Below are 24226 nucleotides of genomic sequence, written 5' to 3'. Positions count from 1 at the left end.
ATAGAGAAAACGGACTTTAATTCTACTACCATTAAAAAAGAAATAATATTTTAATAACCCCGAGTTTTAACTATCGTCCTTTCTTTTCACTTCTCTATTATACCTTTAGGGTTTTATTTTTTTCAGTCTATGCTTGACAGTTTTTAAATTGGTGCGACACCTAAATTTATGGATTCGTTAATAAAAGTAATGTTTCACTACAATACTTTAAGGCTTTTGAGATAATTTAAGGTTTCTAGTGTACAGTATGATAATGAAACCAAAGTTTAACAGGTTGCAATAAATATATTCTGTTAATAGAATAAACCTGCTAAACACTGAGTCATGACTGAATTCAAGTGGAAACAACTCTGTTGTTCAGGGACATCTTGCTATGAGGCCAAGATTCTTTTATTGTGGATTCTCATTGTAAGAGGTTCTATATATTACAATAGAATTTTTTTTAAATTTTTCTGCTTTTACATAGCCAGTTATTTCTTCAGTCTTGAGCCATAAAAAAGTTCATTTATACCTGTTTACTGTTTCAGTTACGTATTTGGGAACTGAAAGAGAGAGGGGAAATATAGTAGCAACTTTGGTACATCTACTTCACTCTGAATTAAATAGTTTCTGCAAACAGAAAAGCTATTGTAGTTTTGCTTCTATTGGTTCTTAATTGTGTTTTTAAATTATAAACACTACAGCTACAGCTTTTGCATTAACATTCAAAACATGTTTGGGACAGACATCTTAGTGAAGACAAAATATGACATGATCTAATGTTATCAGCTGTGAAAAGCAAAACTTTGATTTAAAAAGTAATAAACCCACTTCAATGTGGTTCCATACTCTTTGACAAAACCTTATAGAAACTTAGCATATACACAGGAAATTTTAAACTATAGATTTTTTTTCTGTTTATATGTAAAACATTTTGGGTCATTTAGTCAGAAAACTGTTGCCATGTTAAGTTTAAATGTTCAGAGAATAAAGGGTTATAATATATAGCTATTTTTGTTGAATAGGTGTAATTATTTTTTGTGCTTTCAATTTTCTTCTACAGTTAGTTTCCTATTTTCATTATCATTTTTCTCTTCTCTGAAAGTGGATAAAAACCTTTGAATCTACAACAGTGCTTATAAGTAATATGTCTTATGACATTGAAATGATCCATATCAGCAATTTCTCAGGTCCTGCACAGTAGTAACAACTGTCCTTGAATAAGCTGCCTCTAATTTATTGCTATCTTTCCTTGTGTGTAGAGTAATCATATTGGCAGGAATTGATTTGGCACGTTGGACACTTCATTCTCACTTCACAGAAAAGTCTTTTAATTAAAATAATCTTACTACTGCTAAAATGAACTGAATCCCAAGAAAACTCACCAACCAGAGTTGAAAGTACTACTTCAATGGCATACTTTTTTCTTATCTTTAAACTTTTTTATAACATTCATTAAGATGGTTCATGGATTTATTCACAATTTTTTTTCTCTTTCTTTTTTTAATTGCGACAGATTTTTGAATTTCTACAGGTATATGGGAAATGTATATAAACATACTTTGATGGAAATTGTGCTATTGAACTGTGTAGGATACAGTATTCTGTAGAAGGTATCTCTGGTGCCAGAGAACGAAATATGACATATAAAAGTTCCTATATCTTTCACAGTCTGGTTAAGGCAACATTTATACCAGTGAACAAAGAAATTATGTGGCCTAATTTTAATCCTTCTCTCTGGTTAAATTCACATTTTTAAATTCTTTTGTTCTCAAGGATACAGTGGTGACACATTTTATTCATGGTGGGCAGCTAAATAACAAATATCTAGTTGTTCACTCTTCCCCAGTGAGGTGTTGGAAAGAATCACAAAAGTAAGAAAACTTGAGATAAAGATAAATCATTAGGTCAAGCAAAAGCTGTTTACAGAGGTGAAGCAAAATAAAGAATTCATTCAGTACTTGCTGTTAGCAGGCAAGGGTTCAACCATTTCTAGATATATGAGGAAAGTCTCTGTTTCATTTCGAAGTACAGTGGTAATATCATAAGTCTGAAAACTCAAATAGATAGAAAGAGTAGTACTTTTTGTTGTTGTTGTTCTCACAGGTCTAATCCCTATAGGAAAGGTGAGCGAGTAAAGGGATTTTTGAAGCATCACAGGAGGTCCCTATATTGCAGGAATATTTGTCTCAGCAACAGATGTCATTTTAATGTTGCACTTTATACATTCTTGCCATTGTCACCTCTGAAAGAGAGATGGTTGGGCACATGGATCCCAAACACCAACAACCATCTAGTGAAATAATGGAATAAAAGAAGTCACTTGTTAAGTAGTGCTATAGGAACTCATTCAGAATACTTACTTTCATAGGTCAATAAAAAGGGAACAGCTTGTTGTTTTTCAGAAAACTCAATTTTTTATTAAAGAAGAACTTTCAGAGATAACTGACAGAAAACAATGACAACAGTCGAAGAACTTCTCATTCTAACCCTCTTCAGTCCAGAAACCTTACCTGCTTTTTAAAATTTCTTTTAGGAGGAGTGTCCATACAGCATTAGTTAGGATGAAAAGAAAATGGTTTAAGCTAGTCTGTTCCTTTAACTTTGTTCCAAATTCAGGTCTCTCCCAAGGCCAGTAAAAGTCCAAGAAAAAAGAAGAGTTACACTGACTCTATAAGTCAGAATGATAGCATGTACTGAATTGGAAGGGACCCACAAAGATCACCATGCCCAAGTCCTGGCTCTGTACAGGACCATGCCAAAAATCACACTGCTTGCCTGAGAACATTTTTCAAACATTTCTTCAGTGCTGTCTTGGTGCTGTGACTACTTCCCTGGGGAGCCTGTTCCCTTTGGGGGAGCAATCTTCTCCTGATATTCAACGTAAACCTGCCTCAACTCAGTTTCATGTCATTCGCTTGAGTTCTGTCAACTATCATCACAGAGAAGAGATTAGTCCCTGCCCCCCCTCTACACCTAGTGAGGATGTTGAAAATCACATTGAGGCCTCCCCTCAGTCTCTTTTGAACAGACCAAGTGATCTCAGCTGCTCTTCATACGGTTCCCCTTCTAGGCCCTTTCACATCTTTGTGGCCCTGCTTTGGATGGTCTCCAATAGTTTTATATCCATCTCATATTGTGGTGCCCAAAACTGCACCCAGGACTCAAGGAGATGTTTCACTAGAAGGTGTGCTGTAAGGACACCTGACACGAGCCAGCAGAACCCCAGCTAGCTCTGATTCCTGGCTGTGCCAGGGGCTGTTCCCAAATCTGCCAGCAGTCTCAGGTAACGGTGCAGAACAAGGCTGTTCCTCTATGGCAACAGGGGCTGCAGTGTCCAGGCTTCGGAGCAAGGACTAGAAAAGGGTCTTTTTACTATGATTTATCAGAGATCTTTTTTTCCCCAAGAGGGGAGGATGAAAAAGAGGATGAGACAAAGCTCACACATACTTTTAAACCTGGGGGTGAAGGGTGTGAAACAAACAGGTGATTTGCCCCAGGACAGATGGACAGGTGTTTTTCCATAACGTAGGGCAGGGGCAGGGGAAAGATGGACAGCTGACCCAAGCTTCCAGAGACAGGGCTGGGGCAGGAGAGGTGGACAAAGAGACAGGGAGGAGAGACATTTGGATGGTACCTGGCTTATCCGGGGGGAAATGGGGAGGAACCATTGGGATATATAACTCCAAAACAGTCTAACAAAAACCCACCAGCACAGACACCAATCCTTACAAAGACGTCTCACCTAAGATGATAGCAAACGAATTATGTGAAAACACAATTATTTCGGTCCATCAAGGGCATTCGACTGTACTAATTGTAATTAAAGGGTAGAAAAGTAAACAATGAAAAAAGAAAAAGGACACATTATCCATACTGGTATTATATTTAATTTGAAGCAGATAAACTTCTGAACAATAAGTGAAGGCTAGGGCTAATGTCTGATGTTGTAGCATACTCCAAGCTGACTGCGACCTACAGTAGTTCAAGTCAACAGTTTTTTCTCAGGTCTTGATTTACATACAAAATACTAAGGCAATTGAAATTTTTATGTGGGAAATACTTCTATCACTTTGGCATGCAGCAATTGCATGAAAAGTCAAAAAACTATAAAAACATTCTACATAAAAATTTAGGGAGAAATATAACATCAATATTTAGGTTCTGCTTGCTTTTAAAATTGAATAAAGTGCTTCCAGTGCAGGGGGTTATTTATGAGTTTGTTCATTTTTCCTAATAGTTCAGTTTCTGGTTTAATTTGCTGTGCACAATGTATTTTGCCCGTTGGAATAAGTAGGAATTTTGATGGAATTTTTGTTCATTAAGAATAGTGATGGTAAATTTAAAGGTGCTATTTTTTTCTTTAAGAAGCATGGCTGTATGAAGGTCTGGATTTCTAAGCATATAATTAGTAAAGTTCTCAACTGGAAGACATGCTTTAAAGTATGCCCTTAAACTTGGCATATGGAATCCTCCAGATAGCTACATCTGCTCATGAACTCCAAAAATTACTTTCACCCACCTCTATCAACATTGTATTTTTTAAGACAAGTACAAGCTACTTGAATTTCTGGGACCATGAGCCCAGAACTCAAACTGAAGAGGCATTTTACATCATTAACTGAATATTTAAAAAGTAACAAAGTTTCAGGAACATAGCAGAAGGGTTTCCTATTCACAGTGTGTTCCTATGAAAGTCTTTTTTCAAGTCCAGGTGTATATTAAACAGCCTACCATTTTATTTTCCTGCTTCCCACTTCCTACCACCTACCATGCCTCATTTTATTAAGGCATACAACTTGAAGATTTACCTGTCAGGGAGCTAGAACTGTGCTGATTTCTTTTAATTTGTCTGACTCTTCTGGGTTTACAGCTATTGATGATTATTAAAGCTATTGTTTCCTTTTTTACTCATTCAGAGTAAAACTTAAAAGGTTTTTTTTTTCTCCCTGGATAGTTTGTAATTCTCCTATTGAGAACATCACTGCATTATTCGTTCTCATTCCCAAATATATAAATCTGCTGTTAGTGACAAAGGAAACTGTAGCTTTCTCTAAACTTTCAGAGAGGTAGCTGGATAGATAGTGAAAATTCAAATAGCTATATATCACCCCCCAAAAAAAATCACATCATCAATAAGAAACATGAGGGATGTAGGCCTTTTATGCAAAATCAGTCAAAAAGTCTTCTGAATAAGTTGAAGTGCTTAAAAAAGTTAACTATAATAACTGTGAGGACATTATTTTCTGCTTCTCAGCTGGACCTGTGTTTAGTCAGCCAAGTAAACCATTTCAGATCTTACCAAGGTACAAAAATTGTCAACAGCATTATAAATCACCTTTCACACTAATGGGTTTAAAACATGACAAGGTGTGCAGTGTAGATATAATTATAGCATGTTTAAAATATATAATGCATTGGAAAGATGAATAGCACTATAGTGTAGATCCAGTGACTGTTTTCATTAAAAAGCTGAACTCTGTAGCTCTGTTTTAGTTCTGTAAAGGACCTCAGTCTTACATCTTTTGGCTTTGAATACCAAATTTCCTCTTTAAAATATGAATAATCAGGCTAGTCACATATTGTTTCCTTTTTCTCAGACACAATGTACAACATCATTAGCAGGCATAGCTTACTGTATCTCCACTGAAGCTAGAATAATATCAATATATGAACTAAATAATCTACTTTCTTATGCTATATTTTAACCTTTGTGCACAGTAGTTGTTCCTTCTATTAAAAAAAACCCAAAACCAACCCAAATGCATTCTATTGAAGTACAATAACACTTTGTTACAGACTGAAAGCATGGCTTCATCTGTGTTAATGATGTCTCTTATTAATGTATATTTCTTTTTGTTACATAAGTAGACTTCTTAGGCACTTTAAGACCTATCTTTTTTTGGTTTTGTTTATTTGGTTTTTGTAACCTGAATCACATCAGAAACGTACATTCAGCAACAACTTCTATATTTTGGTCCTCAATCTTGGACTCTCTGAACAGCTCAGGTTTACTTCTTCTGCAATAAACTTGTCTGCATTTCTATTTACTGAGATATATCTCACTTTAGACCCATGTTCCTTCAAAATATTTGACTTCTTTAGATCTGTTTTTATTAAACCTTTCTCCTCAGCATTTGCCATAAATTTAGTATAAAATCTCTATAGGAGGTTTAATTTACATTTCAGATCAGAACATTTCAGATAAGAACATTAAATAATATTGAATTTATATCGAAGTGCTGCATCCAGTCCTATAGCCTTCCATGCAGGAAAGACATAGAGCCAGTGCAGAGGACTGAGAATTGTTCCAGGAAAATTGAGGAACATGAGGAAATGAGGAAATTCTAAGAGGATTTGGGTTGTTCAGCTTGGAGAAGAGAAGATTCTCCAAACACCTTATTGAGGCATTTTTATTCTCCAGGTTACAAAAAATCTGAAGAAGAACTTTTTACAAGGGTCTGTAGCAATAAGTTTAAGGGTAATGGATTTAAATTGAAAGACAATAAATTTACACTACATATAAGGTGTAGTGTAAATGAGAGTTGCTAAATGAGAAGTGTGAATGAGACTTGTGAAACACCGGCCCAGGTTGCCCAGAGATGAGAAAGATGCCTCATCTGTGGAAGCATTCAAGGACAAGTTAGACTGGACTCTGAGAAACCTGAGTTAAAGATATCCCTGTTTGTTGAAGGCAGCTTTGACTAAATAATCTTTAAAGGTCTCTTCCAACCTAGTCTATTCTGTTATCCCATGATCAATCTTTGTGTCATCCACCCAAATCTGGACTGTTGCCTCAGTGCTCTGACATTTACCTTTACTCCAGGCTCATAAACCATTATCTTATTCTCAATCCAGAGTTCTTGTATCTAAATAATTAGACTCAATTTGCCAAGGAATATTTTCTACAACTTTAAAAAGCCCCACATCCTCTCTGGAACCCAAGTGTGATGTTCAAGTGTCTTCCAGAGAGCAGAGGAACCTGGAAGTATGGTGCTTTTTATCCAGGCTGGGTAGGATGATCTTTCTGGAATCTGCCCTCTCTCAGTGAGCATCTCTGTGAATGATTGTTCTGTATTATTCCATATTTCACTTATGATGAGTGAAAAAGTATCAAGCTAGATGTAATTTCTGTGTTCCAGGCATGAAAATTGTTTTGCATATTCCCCTAGTATCCTGTTGTGGTTTTTATACGAACCAGGTTTTTTAATGAGACACATAAAGGGCACTTTGCCCAACGAGAAAACAAAGAAACAAACAAGACCTTCACAAGAGGATAAGAGACCGTGAAAGAGAGGTCTTAAAAAGATTTTACCAAGAGATGAATCTTTATGACCGGATTCCCAGCTAAATCCTGAATGCAGCTAAGAGAAAGGACAGATAATCTATTAAATGGTCAAAAGTCTAATTGTATGTTCCAGAATAATGAGTTCATTTAAGAGCCAAGGTTATTAAAATACATCTCAAACAAATTTAAAGTCATTGTGCAAAAAGTAACTCGGCTAAAGACTCTGCTCAAACAACAGTTGCAGAAGAACTTTCAGAAAGGACTAGTTCTAAGTGCCCTTAAATGATTAGTTGCACTCTAAACCAGTAGAAGGTAAAATTTTAATTGCATATTTAACATTTGAGAATATCTGACTGTGTATAATTCATGTAGTTGTAGACAACTGCAATAAGTCATAGGCTTACTGTGATCAGTGGAAGTCTTTTTGATCTTTTCAAAAAGCTTTATATTCAGGTCCGTGTAAATAAATTATTGTAGCTAGTAAATTTTGAGAATAAGCATAATAATGTTCACTTGAACTGGAAAATATTCCTATTATAATTTATACCCCCTTAGTCTATGAAGCTGGGGCAGTACTTAATGAACCTAGGTGTTTCACTTTGGCTTTTACCTATTGGGATATGTATGCCTTTATGTTGAAAAGGTTATGTTGCTTTCCCGAAAAAGGAAATAGTTTTCTAGAAGGCTGGTCCATGATATAGTGTAAATGTGCCTAATTTCTTACATCCAATCAAAATCTAGTCAGACTTAATGCATGATGAAGTCCAGTCTTCGAATTGTTATCTCCAACCCCAGTATATTCTTGCTTTTCGTGAGCTAATGGAAACTATCCCCTTTATATGTTAATTAGAAAAGTTATGTCATTAGAAAATTATTGCATTGTTCTTGGGTTTACCTTATTTATTTCTCTCAGAATAACTCTTCTTCAAAGGGATTTGTGAAACAACATCCTAAAATGGAGATAGAAAGGAATTTTGGAAGCAAAATAACTGAAAAGATATCATTAAACCTGCAAATTTCAACAAAATAAATATTTTTAGATTATTTTTTAAATACCACTGTAGAAAATACATTCATCTGATGCCAGCTGCCATTTTAGATGGCTGTATCATTTTAAAATTTTTTTTCATTAAATACAGGGATGTGGTAGTGATAATCAATGAATGAGCTATTTCAGTATGATGTACTATAGAAATCTAAAATTTAATCATTCAGTCTAAACAAGTTGTCTGGATTTCATCTATAGTCAATGAAGATGTTCCAGTTTCAAGTTTCCTCAATCCACCTATAGCAAAAATGTTTTCACCAATGAGAACAACAAAAAATCTTTCTTTAATGATTATCTCTACATTTTTTTTTTTATCAGTATGCAATTAGATTGTATTCTAAGAAGACTGGAAAACCACATATAGTAATCTTAAATAAATCATTTGAATATTTATGCTAAGTAGTTTGTAAAAGAGTTTTTTCTAATGTCAAAACCAAGTCATTTAACTTGATTGTTCAACTGTCAGGCAGAACTATGAACACCTACATATGTGAATGTCAGATCAGTTCTTTATTTCTGCTATTTTTAAAATTCTTTTCTCTTTCACTGTACTTAGAAAACCACAAAGATCTATCACTATACCTAGGTTTATCTAGGAATGCATTTATTGCACAGTTCTACACAAATCCAAGGGAAAATAAGGAAATATTCTGAATCCATGGAAACCTATCTTTGAACTTCTCGTGGTTTCAATAAATATAACTAATAGTAAGTGGATTTAGTGTATTTGAAAATAAATAAATAAATAAATAAATAAATAAATTTAAAGTTCCAGGAAGTGGAATAAAATGTAATTTTGTAATTTTTTAGTACTTAAAATGTCTGTAGCAGGCTTCTCACTCTGTGATCTCTTTAGGATACATGGAAAGAACTGAGAACTTTAGAGGGCTCTACTCATATGAACTTTTTTGGACTGAGTTCAGGATGAGACAAATCATACAACCAAGGTGGAATTTTTCATGGTCTAAAATGCAACAGCATGGATATAAAAGTAAAAATTTCAGAGAGTGAACCATAATTGCCCATGTTCTGCCAAAGAGCATATTTTTTGAAGATACTATTAGCTTCTTGGTTTAAAGGGTTGAAAAGTAATGGTTCTGTGATTATTTCAGCATGTGCACTTGTGTGTACATATGCAATAAATCTAATTGGGTGTTACAACTGCCTTCATAATCAGGGAACAAGAAAACATACAAAAAAAAAAAAGAGTCTTGAATTGTAGCTTCATAAAATTACTTTGGAGAAAAAACATTTAAAAAATAATTATGATACAATCCAGTACTTGTACACTAAAGAGAAGTGTTAGGTCATGTATTCTTTTTGTTTGATAAACTTGTTACCCTACAAAATAACAAATTTTAAATGTTTACTGTAGATCATCTTTATGCACTCTTTATTAGCACACAGGTTGTTACACAGTTTCTGATAGTATATAAACCAGATAATATTAAATTGAAAGTGGAAGTACAAAAATAGACTAGAGCAGAGTACAAAAATGGACTAAAGCAGATCACATAATACGAAAAATATATCTAGGAACTGTAAGTGCAGCCAAAGTCCGAAGGAATGCAAATTCCCTTTTATAGGTTGAAATGTTTGGGGCAATTAAAAATTAAACACACTGGAAGTACTGGCTTTACTATACTGTGCAATATAGAATTCAGCTGTGAGTTATATGCTTTCTAAGAACCCTCAGGAAGTTATTTGATAAAGTAACACTTAATGGTACGTAAGCCTCTAGAGGATTCTGTTGTGTTGAAAATCTTTATGTGCCGGGTAGAAGCATACCATATGTAAGGTGAAAAATGTACTGATAATGTAAGTGCAATATTAAAATAAAAATCATTATCAGGGAAAATATAATTGCTGCAGAAAATGAATGAAAATGCAGTTTTAACATAATGTTTCATTTCTGTCCCTTTTTATGGTATTATACTCACCCTTTTCCCTCCTCCTCCAGATCTTAAGGTCAATAGCTGCTGTTGGGAGCAGTGCTGTAGAATCTATAGTCCTTCACTGGAAGGAATGTGACATTCATACTGGTGGTTTCTTCTTTATCTCCAGGATCCACCTGGGGTCATTTCTACATGTCTATCTTTTTTTTTTTTCCACTGGACTGCAGTTCTATTTTGGATCTTAATTTACATTTTATGTTGTATAAAGTATACTAAATAAAATTTCTTTGCCCCTTTTGGCCTTCAGATCAGTTTTGTCCAGCTACAAGTCTTCATTCTTTAACTGGGCACTGGTGAGTTGCCTGTGGTTATGGGGTCTCCCATCTGTGATCAAGGCAGTGTTCCTCATATCACATCCTATGTCCCAACTTCTCAAGGTCTCTTGCTATGGTACCAGCCCTTATTTGTATACAGCACTGCATTAGTCTAGTAAATACAATCGTACCTAAAACCTCTACCTGTTCCTGTTTATTTAAACCTGTGGCTATTCCATGTAAAGATAAACAAAAGTAAATCAGAAGAAAAAATCTATTGTCACAATTAGGCCAAGTAAAATATCACTGTAGGATAAACTGATGACCCTCAGTTCTTGCAAATTCAGTGCAAAGTTTCTGGTCTATTGCAAGAAAAGGCAGTGTTGTTCTGCAGGGCTATGGGGAAAAACATCTCTCAGTTTACTTTTGGAATTTGTATTGAATTTGCCACCTTTCCTTCTTCTGGTCCCAAAGTCCATTTAAAAGATTCCTCACTCTACTGACGCTGCTCCAGCAAAGTCACATTTTAGTCTCTTTAGAATTCTTACATTAATTTTACCTGAATTGGGTTATTTGTGGTTATTTATTTAAATAAACTAGTAAGTTTATTATCAGCTATAGACACAAGTACACTAATTTATCTGTTTCTTAGCTGGCTGGTATGAACCCCAGAGCTATGTAGTTGTTTTAGTTAATCATGGATTCTAAACTAACAAATACACAGATGAGAAACAAGGTATACTCTTTCATGTTTAGTGTGTTGATGCAATTAAATGTCTCATCCCACAGTAAAGTAAAAATTCCTCAGAAAGTGGAAGCTTCAAGCTGCATAAAAGGAACATGTAGAGATTATGTGTGTGTATGGATGTAGTTCAAAAAGCTAAAACTAAGCTGGAAATTATAGAGCAAGAACCAAGGAGGACAAGAAAGTTTCCTCTAAATATATTGGTAGTAAAATAATATTAAGGAAAACAATTTAACTTTAAAGAACAGATCCTTGGATAAATAATATATGCGGTCATTTACAAAAATAAAAAGAGCAACTAGTCTTTAATCCATTTTTTCCCTTCTTTTAATGTTGTAAAATTTCTTTTTTTTCCTTTTATTCCTTGGGCCTGCTGAACTTATTCCTGATAGAAGAATAACATGCTTAATTGTGCACAAAAATCTTGTTTGAGGTCTCTAAGTACTGCATTTCTCAATTACTCAGCCCTTACTCACTATGAAGTGATAATTAGGCATTAAAAGCTAAGTGGATTACTGTGGAGATTTCTCCTGATATCCATTTATCACTTAATCAGACTTTAATACCATAAATTATGCATTTCTCAGCAGTATTCAGATTCCAATAAATTTTACAACCGTTTTGAGTTGCTAGGTTTTCTTGACCTCATTGTGGTGGGGAAAAGTCATAAAGTTTGCTTAAAGGATACAGCCATGATAAGAATTTCAGATTTATAGCAAAATCATTCTTAAAGCCTGTTGGGTTGCACTAATATTTATTCATAAGGGTTTCTTGGACAAGACAATTCTATCCTCTTGAATAAACATGAAAAAAAAAATTGATCCAAAATACATACTGAGTTGAAGTTTTTTCCCAGCTTTTTTTTTTCCTCCTGATCTTGCCTTCGACACCTCATTAAGAAAAACAAAACAGAACAGAACAAATCCCACAATTCCTAGGAGACTGCAACTTCCTCAGCACATCCTGTTGCTTTTGGAAAAAAAATATGTGTTAGCATACCTTTTTGCTGGCCATATTACAGAAAAAGTGGCTTTCTAAAAGTATTAATCATGATGAAATCTGCCCAGAAAATGCATATAGTTTGGGTTACCATTTGAGTCAATATGAACAGAGCAAATGAGAATCTTGTAAATGTAAGGGCAGATTGCCCATAATTTCTCATGTGGTATTACATATTATAATAATAAATAGCAAGAAGTATCTATTTTCCTATTTTCCTATGTTCCCTATTCTTATATAATATTTAAAAAATGTTTTTTTCACTCAGTAAACTTTATAAATTAAAGTAAAATATAATCTTGGCTTTTAAAAATTTGATAGATGTTATCAGTGGGCAGTTTTTAACTGAGTAGTGAAATGATAAAATAAATATTAAAAGTCCTTAGAAGCATGCTGGTCAGCCTCTCTGTAAATACATGAGATTGTACTTGTAGTTCAGCACCGGTTGGCCCAAAATAGAGATTTTTGACCAACAAATCACAGCATATTCCTGTTTGCATTTACAAAGCTCCACAAAAAGCAGTCTTCAGGTCTTAATTTGGCACTCCATTCCAGCACACTGAAAGTGAATAAAATTGGCAGAAAATACTGTAGGAGAGATATAAATTTTACCCTATTAATTCGTGTTTTCCTGATGTCTCTAGCTTTAGATGAAAAGTAAAGATGATTAGAAATTTTAAAACAATTTCATTATTTGAAGTAAATTTATTGACATATGAAGAATTTGAAATAAAATACTAACTGCTGACTCAACATTTTACAGGAAATATTGTCTGATATAAGAAACTATCCACATTTCTTGTATATTCCTCCCAAATATTTTTTTCTGCTGTACAGCTCTTCTATGTTTTCTGCTTAAGCCATAAAGTAAATTAACACTGATTACAAACAAGTAGATGGTAAAAACATCAGTAATTTACACTTATTGCATTTCCTGAAGATTTCCTCTTCAAAATATCTCAAAACTCCTGCACCTTGTTCTAGTTTTCTCAGCAGTAAAGATTTTTTCTCTTTTCTTTATTCTTTATCTTTTTAAAATTTAGAAACTGCTGCCTCTTCCCAGAATTCCTTCTATTAAAAGAGTAAATTTTAAAAAAAATCAAGGAAAATGAAACAAAGTACATCAATAACAAGGAAAAAAAAATCAAAAATGTATACATAGAATTCATCAAATTGTTTTCAGTGGCTACTAAAAAGAATAAGAATAAGAATAAGAATAAAAAATGAATCATTTTGGTTTTGTCAAATCTACTTGTTTTCCAAGACTAATGATAAACCTGATGGTCTGCCTTATTGATTCATATAACATTGTCAGGGATATAATTATCTTCAGTACATTTTTTTAGAACTGTCCAGTTAAAAGTTTAATTAATTTTTCCTGCTGGGTTAAAAACAGTTTTCAGCTAAATGGGCAAGTTGTTCAGTGAATCATCCTAAAGGTTACTTCAGATAAATGTGGACTAGCCTTTTCCTAGTCAAAACAGAGCTCAGAAAATACATAATGAAATATGTATATAATAGATTCAAAAGTCTTGAGCACATATCAGGGTTGACTTATGCAACAGGAAAAAGAAGAAAATACAAAGGCATTACCTCCATTTCAGTTAATTATTTCCAGGGGAAAATCTACCCTCTTCATCTCTGTATCCTCTTCTGGATGCATCCTAAATTGTTTCAAATGCTAAAAAAGTAATTTTGGTTTGACTTTTTTTAAAAAACCCTGAGATCTATTTTTCATATGTATAAGTGGAGTGAAAAAAAGTCTAAATAAATACACAAGATCTTTAACCAATATTCCAGTAATCTTATTTAAAGAAAGTATCAATATTACTAATATGACTTACGGTGTTTCCTTAAGAATGTGATATCAATTCCTAATCTTTTTAGGACATTTTTTCCTCCCTCAGGAGAATTCTGTGAGGTGAAAATTGACAACTGTGGTTCCAATTCATGTGAAAATGGAGGAACATGTACTGGCTATGAAGATCATTTTAAGTGCACTTGCCCTATAGGTGAGTCATTGTAACTTATTCTGTTTTCTAAGAAAACAAATAAAATGTCATCCAAATATTTATTTTAATAAATAGCAAAATAAAAATAACTATGTATCTCAACAAAGGCAGTGAACATTTTTATGAAGAAAAGCACTTTTTGTCTTTGTTCAGGAAATAAAACTGCCAAATAACTCTAGTAGAGTGGTGTTAACTGTTAACACCCTGAACAGACATAATGTCAATATTCTGAATGAACTGTGATTAAACATTCTCTTTGTGGTGCAGGTTTTGAAGGTGAAAGATGTGAACTCGATATTGATGCCTGCCTATTCAACAATACAAGCTGTGCCCCAGGAGCACTGTGTGTGGATAAATCTCATGGATTTAATTACACATGTTTATCACCATGTATTGGAAACACAGAGGTAGGATAAAGCAATATATATTCCCCCCAGCGTTTTTTGGGAAATCAAACACCTTAGTCAGCAGTGAGCTGATGAAGTCTCATTTTGCATAGGTTTCCTAAACATAGAATTCATTCTTGATTTATTCTCATGCTAATATTCCTTTTCTTTTGTGTAACTTATGCATGTTAAAGTGTGTGATCTGACTAGCATGGTCAGATTGCCCAAAAAACTGTGTAATGGTGTAATGTCTGAGCTCTGCCTTTCTTGTTCTTTATAGGTTTAGTCACTGGTGTCTCCTTCTGTCACCTAGTTGCTGCTGCTATATTATGAAACTTGAAAAGCTTTAGGCAAAATCTCTTAGTAATCTTTGGTATGCTTAAAAGTTACCAGATAGAAGGCTGACGGTACAGCACTTCACAGAAAGAATGACAAAAGTTTCATTTCCATTACAAGCAACAATACAACCCACATTCAACAACAAAAAAGCAAGACTAATTACACTTAAGTGGGAGATGAAAATGCAGTTAGAAAAACATCTAAATTTGCCTCGCAAGTTCCTCTTCAATGCTCACAGAATATGGAAATGAATACTACTTCCGCACTTTCAAAGTTTTCTAGAAGAAATGCATTTGTTGTATCCTTCTCACTATCCTTCAGTGACCTTTTCAATTGAATTTGGGTACGATTCATTCATACCAGGGTGGACAGCAAGATTTTGGTATAGGTCAAACTAAAATACTGTTGCACTTTCTTATCATGATAGTTATTTTAAAAGCTCTGTACATAATGCTATAGAGCCTTCCAAACAATTACACAAACATGATAATGAATGTTTTACAGGCTTTATCAATTCCTTTATTGAAATATATGCACCATAAAAATATACTATGCATAGTAAGCAACATATTTACAAAGAACAATCTATATTTATGTCACCTTGAAGTACATGGGTAGGCACTTATCAGTGAATATGAAATATAGCACTGAAAAACTCACCAGATCAAAGGCTTATACTTAAATTGTTCAACATCTGGTAAATGTTAACATTTTTATGATTTAAAGTGTCATATTGAGTGCAAATATATCTTACATGGAATAGCATCATAATGGTGCAATTATCATTATGGCTAGTTAGTGTGGGAAGTGATGCCAAGGATGCTGATGGGAGCTAGTAAAACATTTTACTGTAATATTTGCTTAAAATACCTCAGATATATTTAATTTCTTCATGTAAACATGTCATAAACTATCATAAATGTCACATGGGAAAAAAGTACTTTTATATATAAATATATCTCTCATTATACACTCACTGTATGATATGCCTGATTTGGACATAATGTAAATAATTAGTAGATTTTCTAATGGGAAAAGGAATAGAAAAGAAAATTATGGAATTATATACTTGAGTTTTACCTATTTTCTTAGCTTAACGATCATTAAAATGATATAATTTCCTTATTGGAAGAAACAAAGGCTGTGTTAAAACAAATATTTTAGTACATTGCTGAACTTAAAGATTAATATTAGTCAAATTTCATTATTCATTATTTAATTCTTAATTTATTTGTTGTGGATGGAAAATAAGTATATATTTTTGCATCCTTTCATTTCTTTTACATTTCCAGTGGTAACTTGGTTATGCTGAATTGCTTTACCTCTGTGTATCCAGCAAAATACATTTAAAAGAATGTTACTATTTGTAATATTTTCCTCATGAACAAAAAATAGATGTAATTAATTTAGGCTCTTTTATTTATGTATAGGTATATAATGATATCATATATTATATGAAATTTTCTTTCCCAGCCCAAAAATTAAAACACTACAGTTGTTTATATTTTTAAATGTTAAGAAAAAATTGAGGTGAACAGATTAATACAGGATATCTTCCTTCAAAATCTAATCTTAACTTTGTAATTAGGATGCCTGCTTATTCTGAACAAAGAATTATGAAGGAACTCTAAATAAATCAAAATTTTGTCATCTTTAAATTAGTGGCTTCCAGCAGGACCAAATTTAGCCTCTTTGTGTTATAATGCCTTTTCTTCTGTAATGTGCTCAGGTAGACATGAAAAGGAATAAAGAAATTTGTTTTTCCATTTTAATACTCAATATATACTACAAGTTTTAATATTTTTATCAGCAGGAGGTCATAGAGAATTGATAAGATCCCTCAAACAAATAATTGTAGTGCATCATGATAGGCCTAAATAATAGAATTCCAGAACCATAAAGCAGGCCAGGTTGGAAGGGATCTCATAAGACCATCTATTTGAACATTGCATAGAAAAGCAAGCCTTGGTTGCATTATAAATCACCTTTTGAAAACCTCCAGTGATGGAGGTACTGCATCCCTGAATAGTTTACATACCTTGAAAGTCCACCTGTGACCCAAACAATTATAAATGAGGTGGCATTCTAAGACATTCTGGGCCCCTTCAAGAAAGACATTGAGGTGTTGGAGTGTGTCCAGAAAAAGGCAACAGAGCTAACAATGGGTCTGGAAAGTAAGGATTATGTGGGGCAGCTGAGAGAGATGGGGTTGTTTAGGCTGGAGAAAAAGAGTCTCAGGGAAGACCTTATGCCTCTCAACAGCTACATGAAAGGAGGGTGTAGCCAGGTGGGGGTCAGCCTCTTCTTCCAGGCAGCCAGCGACAGGACAAGAGGACACAGCCTCAAGTTGTGCCAGGGGAGGTTAAGATTGGATATCAAGGAAGAATTTCTTCACAAAAAAGGTTGTTAAACTTTAGACTGCCCAGGGAGGTGGTGGAGCCACCATCCCTGGAGGTGTTCAAGAAATAACTGGATATGAGATTTAATGTTACGGTTTAGCTGAAATGGTGGTGTTTGATCAACGGTTGGACTCAATGGTCTTGAAGTTCTTTTCCAGCCTAATTCTATGATTTGATGTGTGATTACTTTTTAGTGGCTACAGCTACATCTTACTTAAGAATTTTATTGTTTCTCTTAAAACACTTATTTTTCAAAATTCTGTGAGCAAGCTTAAAAAATCATTGTTTCCTTTTGCTCTTACTATGAAAAATTTGGAAGTGTAACCGTAAAGTATGGGAACTGCAAGATGTTGACCAATGGTTATTGTTTTTTAAAAGGAAGCATAGGAATTAAATAGTACTTTTCAATTATTCTTCATTCTCTTTTCAGTTTTAAGATGTAAACAGATGTGCTTAGCAGACATCAACTTGGATTCTCAGAAATAATTCCCATATGAGTTAAAAATAAACCACATCTGAAAGTTCCTCCCAGTGCCTATCTACAGCTTTATAATACTGAATTTTATTGAATTCCACTGGCATATTTTACTTGAAAAGTTTTCTCTGTTTATCAGCCAGGATCCCATATTGCACTTGCACTCAAGACCATAGTTTCAACATTTTCAATGGAAATGGCTACATGCTCAATATATATTTAGTGTTGAGAGGAACTGCCACTTCCATGTTTGTTCTGGTCCTTACATGCTGTGCATTTTTACAAAGTTTCCTCATCTGTAAAAGTAAGGCAATTTCTGTTTTCATTATTTTTAAGACAAACATTATATCTATTTGCTTAGTGTACCACTGGAAAAGTGGAAAGAATATAGGGCAGATTAAATAAAATTGCACTTCTGGAAAAATTTGAATATTCAGATACAATTGACTTTGCAGTAATAAAATCTGAAGACTGTAGCAAAATTATATGCTTGGGGGAAAATACATATATATTGGGTGGGGGGGAGGGTATATAAGTAAAATGCAGTTTCATTCAACCTGCAGAGAATTCCATGAAATGTGAGATGAAAGAGGGCTTGGAAATAATGACTGTTGTCTTATCTTGTGCCTTTGACAACACATGGCACTTGGAGAAGGCACTTAGAGATATAATAGGGTTATATCCCTCAATTCCTGCAAAGGAAAGATAGGAGAAGAATAAAATCCTCCAAGGACTAATTATATTCCCTAGCTGAGGTAAAATTTTCTGGCTGATTTTGGAAGACAGTGATTCTTACATTTTATCGTGACTACATAAAAAAGCAGATTTGTGTTACAGTAGTTTCCATGGACAGAACTATGATGGTCAGACTGATGACAATAGACCTCTTTATGGTCTGTTGAAACATAAGATTTGTATTCAAATACATTCCAGAGCTTTCATTTCAATTAAAACCTTAAGATTACACAAACCTCTTAAAGGGTAGCACCTTTCTTCACAGCATAAATTATCAAAATGACATAAGAATAAATAAAACATAACATTGCAACATTGAAATATTTGTCTTAATTGAAGGGTTTCTGGATGTTTTCTTGAGTATAAGCTTATTTGACCTATTTGAGCATTGAGAAAATAGTAAGCATCAGGACAAAAGCCAGCAAAAACATATAAATATGAAAGAAAATACATAAAAATAATAAAAAAGGAAGATAATAATTCCCATACCATACACATAGAAAGGGTTTTCTTCATTTATGTTGAACTGCAATTTTTTTCAAGATGTTGTTATATTGAATAAGTATACCAAGGTAAGTCTAAAATTCAGTACAGGGAGCATAACAAAAATCTCTTCATTTTAAGGTTAATTTAAAACTTAATCAAAGACAAACGAATATTAGAATATTTCTGCCAAGGACTGTTATTATTACAAATCTTAATGACATTATAAAGAGATTCAGACTCAATCAAACTGAACTACTAGTGCATTAACTCATCTTCTAGACACCATTTTCTTTAAAAACCGATTGATTAGAAGGAGGGGTCTTAATTGCTTTGAAATGAATATGTAGTTATCTGTCTTCATACTGGCAAAATTTCCATGGAAATGAAAATGGAACCTAAAAGTAAAATGAGTAAAGGAGCATTAATTCAGACTTATAGCTTTTTGTAATTTTTGAAGAACACAGGAAATACTGGTTTAGTAAGTAATATTAGCAATTAAAAACAAAAAAAGGAAAATAGCTGTTCCAGTCTTAATTTACTAATCTTTCAATATCTGCAAATTGAAAATAAGCAGCTTCTGATTTTCCCACAGCATAGATGTAATTTGTAAACATGTAAAAGATTGAAGGATAGATTGATCAGCATTGTAATTATAATGAAAAAAAAAATCATGTTTTTCCTGATAGTCACATATTAAGCTAAATTATATAGCATAGGAACAGTTGCTCTACTCTTTCAATGGAAAAATAACAGTCTAGTTAACTATTATCTCTCCTAAAACAAGCACATTTTAAGAGCAGTTGTAAAAATGGTACCATTAAATTAAAGCATAAACGCCTTTTACCAACTAAAAAATAAATTGATATATTGATTTAATAACATTCAGTATTTTAGGTTCTTGGAGATGTATCTTTTTTAGTATTACAACATAAAAATATTAAATAATCATATTTATTACCAATGGTTTATTCCATTAAACTCTTGGGAAAAAATCCAACACATAAAGAAAAAACTCTTCATCTACGGGTGGTTTGACCCAGGACAGATGCCAGGTGCCCATGGAAGCCACTCCATCAGTGCTCTCTGCAACTGGAAAGGGGAGAGAAAATTGCTTATGAGTTGAGATAAGGACAGGGAAAGATCACTTAATGATTATTATCACAGGCAGAACAGATTTCACTTAGGGAAATTAGTTGAATTTATTACTAACAAAATCAGAGCAGGATAATTAGAACTAAAAAAAAATTTAAAGAACATTCCCCCCTTCCATCCCTCCTTCCCAGGATTAATTTTATTCCCAGTTTTCCACCTTCTCTTCCCTACAGTGGTGCAGGGATTTGAGGAATGGGAGTTATGGTCAGTTCATCACATGTCAGTTTTGCCACTGCTTCCTCCTCAGGGAGAGGAGTCCTTCCCCTGCTCCGTAGTAGGTTCCTTCCCATGGGAGATAGTACTCCACAAACTTTTTCCAGTGTGAGCCCTTCACAAAGGCTACAATTCTTCTTGATCTCTTACAGTGTAGGTCTCTTCCACAGGATGCTTCTCCAGCATAGGTCTCTCATAGGCTTACAAACTTCTTTTGGGATCCATCTCCTCTGGCATGGGTCTCCTCCCTGGGCTGCAGGCAGATCTCTGCATGCCCTGGCCCTCCATGGGCTGCAGCTGCCTCACCATGGTCTCACCACGGGCTGCAGGGGAACCTCAGCTCTGGCACCTGGAGCACCTCCTGCCCTCCTTCTGCACTGACCCTGGAGCCTGCAGAGCTGTTCCTCCCACACGTTCTCACTTTGCTCTTGTCTGGCTGCAATTACTTCTGTGAAATAAGCTTTTTCTTCTTCTTTACTCTGTTACCCCGAGGCTATACCACCATCACTGACGGGCTTGACCTTGGCCAGCAGTGTGTCCATCCTGGAGCTGGCTGGCATCCTTCAGGCATGGGAGAAGCTTCTGGCAGCTTCTCAGAGAAACCACCTCTATAGCACTCCCCCCTACCAAAACCTGACCACGCAAACCCAGTACAGAGTATTTGTAATTCTCATCTTCAGGTGTGTGGAAATGGAGGTAGTTGCTTCTATGATGAAGAAAATCAGAGATCTCACTGTGTCTGTGCTCTTGGATGGACTGGAAACACATGCCTTGAGAATATTAATGACTGTGAGATAAACCAGTGCCAACATGGAGCCACGTGTGAAGATGGAATCAATAAATACAGGTATACTAACATGTTACTTTCTGTACAAGCCTTCATAAAGTGTTTTATGCCATAGAAAGATATTTTGATTTCAGAAAGAATTACAAAGGGTGTTGTTAAAGCATTAATAAAATTTTCATATCAAAAAATGCCATGGAATACTAATTTTCAATAAGGATGTGCAATCAGTAAAACTGTGTAGTCTGAAATGTTGCAGGAAGGAATCACAAATATTCCTCTTTGCTGGTCAAAGAAGTTAAACCAACCATGCAGAATCTCACATAAACAAATAATCTTTTTTATTAAAACTGCAAACAGTTTTTGAGCCTGGACTCTGTCATAGTGTGTCTTATTAAAATTTGAATGATAATTTATTATCATTTCAGTTATTGAAAAAAACATAAAGTATGTGTTCTCCTTAGTGAGCTGCAACATGCTGTAGATATTTGAAAATGAGATTTTATAAAATATGGTGAAAAAATAAATGGGAAAGGTTTTCTTTAATAAACAGACTTCAGCTGTTCTTATAAGACTTGAATTATTTATTTTTCCTCTACAAAATCCAGAATAAATAAACTTTTTCCATAATATCTGTAAATATATTTTGAAAGACATTATTCAATGCAGTGCCATGCCCTAGTTAGAAGCACTGTAATTAGTATGCTTTAGTATTTCTGCTTTGAGAAGATTGCAATAGTGCACAAAGTAAAAATAGAAGCAATTAAAGATTTCTTCAACTTCACTTCTGGTTTTAAAGTATCTTCTTTAAAAATAACTGAAATCACCAAATAGACATATAAATGGAGAAAAGTGATTGATTCTCAGTATACAGAGCTAAAGGAGTTTTTGTCAAAGAATCCTTACAAAGAAAAATATCCTTACTTTTTTCCACCTTGCAATCAACTCTTGTATCAAATTACTGGACTGTATTTTGACACTTTATTTAACTGTTAAATCTGTGGCCTTCCTTTCTTTATCAGAAAAAACAATTCTGATAGAAGTACAAAGCCATGTTTGCATTACAAAATCCACTAGCATTTACTAAGAAATTAGTAGTTCTGAAGATATCTGGAAATAAAGAACTTTTGATTTTTACTTACTAATCCAGACTCAGTCTTCTGACAGAAAACACTTAATTCTTACTTTTTCAGTCTGTGAAAGACAAACTAATTTGAGAGATCAGTCTGTTTATCTAAGGAACAGGAAAACATACCATTAAGATCTGAATCTCAGATGGTTGGTTTTGTTAGCAGAGAACTTGACCCCAAAAGAACACAACTGGTTATTTTGTCAAGACAAAGTGTAGCATGTTTACTATATAATACCTATTCTGTTGAAAAAGCATGGTTATTTCTCAATTGTAGTGAAGCATTTCTTAAAAATAATTAAACAATGCCTGCCTTAAAAATAATGATGTTTCCCAAGTCGTTGTTAGTAAGTGAAACAAAAGTAATTTTACCTTCCCAATACATTATTAAAAACAAAAAATACAAGAGGAAATGTTGAATGTTCTAAAGATTTTTAATTGCTTTTCTGTACTACAATGGGTACAATTTTTTATTAAGGACTTTTTCAAGAGCTATATTTGATGCAAAGTAGTTTCAGGAAGACATAAGAAAACTGTCAGGAGAACATATGGAGAATCAAATGTATAAGTGTCATAAAGAGCCCTCTAGAGATCCATTTTTAAAATTATTGCAGTCATTCAAAACCTCTCTAAATAAGTGCAGAAAATAAAGGTATGCCAAATTTTTATATATATTAGATTTTATTTACATAAAATAATTATAAAACTCTAGACTTTCTCCTAGTTAAGAAATCTTAAACTTTAAATTATTAAAGTTTAAATTATTAGATTCTGGTCATAATGCATTTTTCTAGTGGTAGCTTGATGTAGTAATGCTAATACAAGGAAATCACAGAAAATATCCATTTTTTGATTCAAGAACATCCCCCTCTTTTAAGATCTCATGTTTTGCACGCCATCATTTTTTTCCAGATGGGAAATAAACTGTCAACTGAATGAAATGTTTCTAACTTGTTGTCTCTTTACCATGGCATGTTCTTTTTCTCTCCCATTTTGAAATTACTGTTCCAGACTGTAGTGTCACATAGAGGTATATTTGTATATATATGCAAAGAATTTTGTTTGAGTTCAGATTCATGGAATTGCTCTAAGTGAAGGAGGGGGAGATTTAAACTTTTATATAGTATAATTCTCAGCAAATTGCATACCAAGAGCCTCATAATTACAGCAAGAAGTCTTAAGAGTTTTACTCCTTTGGTTTAGTGAGCCTTTTCTTACAACTTAAGTGGCCCCAATCACAGTGACACAAAACCTGCAATTAATTCAAATTAATTGCTGCACTTCCGGCTCAGTCTGTGCTGTTTGCAATATCATGAAAAAAGTCAATCAGCATGTTTTTAAAATTATAACTTTAAAGAATTACTGCTCTTGCCACTGGGTTGATGGTGTAGCTGTCAATGTGAATCTGGCAGATACAATGCAATAGACTAATTGAATCCACAAGCCAAAAGAATATCTTGACCTTTGCTTATGTCTACCTGATAGGAAAAAAAGGACAGATAGGATTCATTACCTCAGTAAATAGACAGTGTTTCCACATTAAAAAGAAAATAGTAATAATTTTTCTCTTTTAAAGAACGTGTATTGTTTGATTATGTTCTGTGTTGGAGAAGAGAGAGAAGTGATCTAACAAGGCTCAATGAGAAGCATTTAATGAATAATTAAAGTGAAAGAGATCTTCAAGGAGCATAACCTCCTTCCTGTTTTGAAATCCAGGGCAAATTTATTACTCTGTTTTCTTCGCCCTTGTAAATATTTTTCTTGTCAACATTACATTTTGGACAACCAAGATCCTAACTGAAATAAGGCAATAACTGTAGATACTTTACTATTGTCTATTCAGTGGAA

General features: G+C 33.8%; 1 protein-coding gene across 1 annotated transcript in view; it reads left to right on the top strand.

The window, feature by feature from the left end:
• The window catches only part of EYS (eyes shut homolog), a 722813-nt gene that overhangs the window by 69825 nt on the left and 628762 nt on the right, over nt 1-24226 (top strand). Inside the window, exons 7-9 of the mRNA XM_063389422.1 lie at nt 14176-14280; nt 14548-14687; nt 21146-21312. Coding sequence (XP_063245492.1) covers nt 14176-14280; nt 14548-14687; nt 21146-21312 — 412 coding nt within the window. The remainder of the gene's footprint in view (nt 1-14175; nt 14281-14547; nt 14688-21145; nt 21313-24226) is intronic.

The sequence above is a fragment of the Prinia subflava genome, chromosome 2, assembly GCF_021018805.1.
Source record: "Prinia subflava isolate CZ2003 ecotype Zambia chromosome 2, Cam_Psub_1.2, whole genome shotgun sequence".
In the NCBI taxonomy this organism is placed as follows: domain Eukaryota; kingdom Metazoa; phylum Chordata; class Aves; order Passeriformes; family Cisticolidae; genus Prinia; species Prinia subflava.
This window is presented reverse-complemented; position numbering and strand designations above follow the sequence as displayed.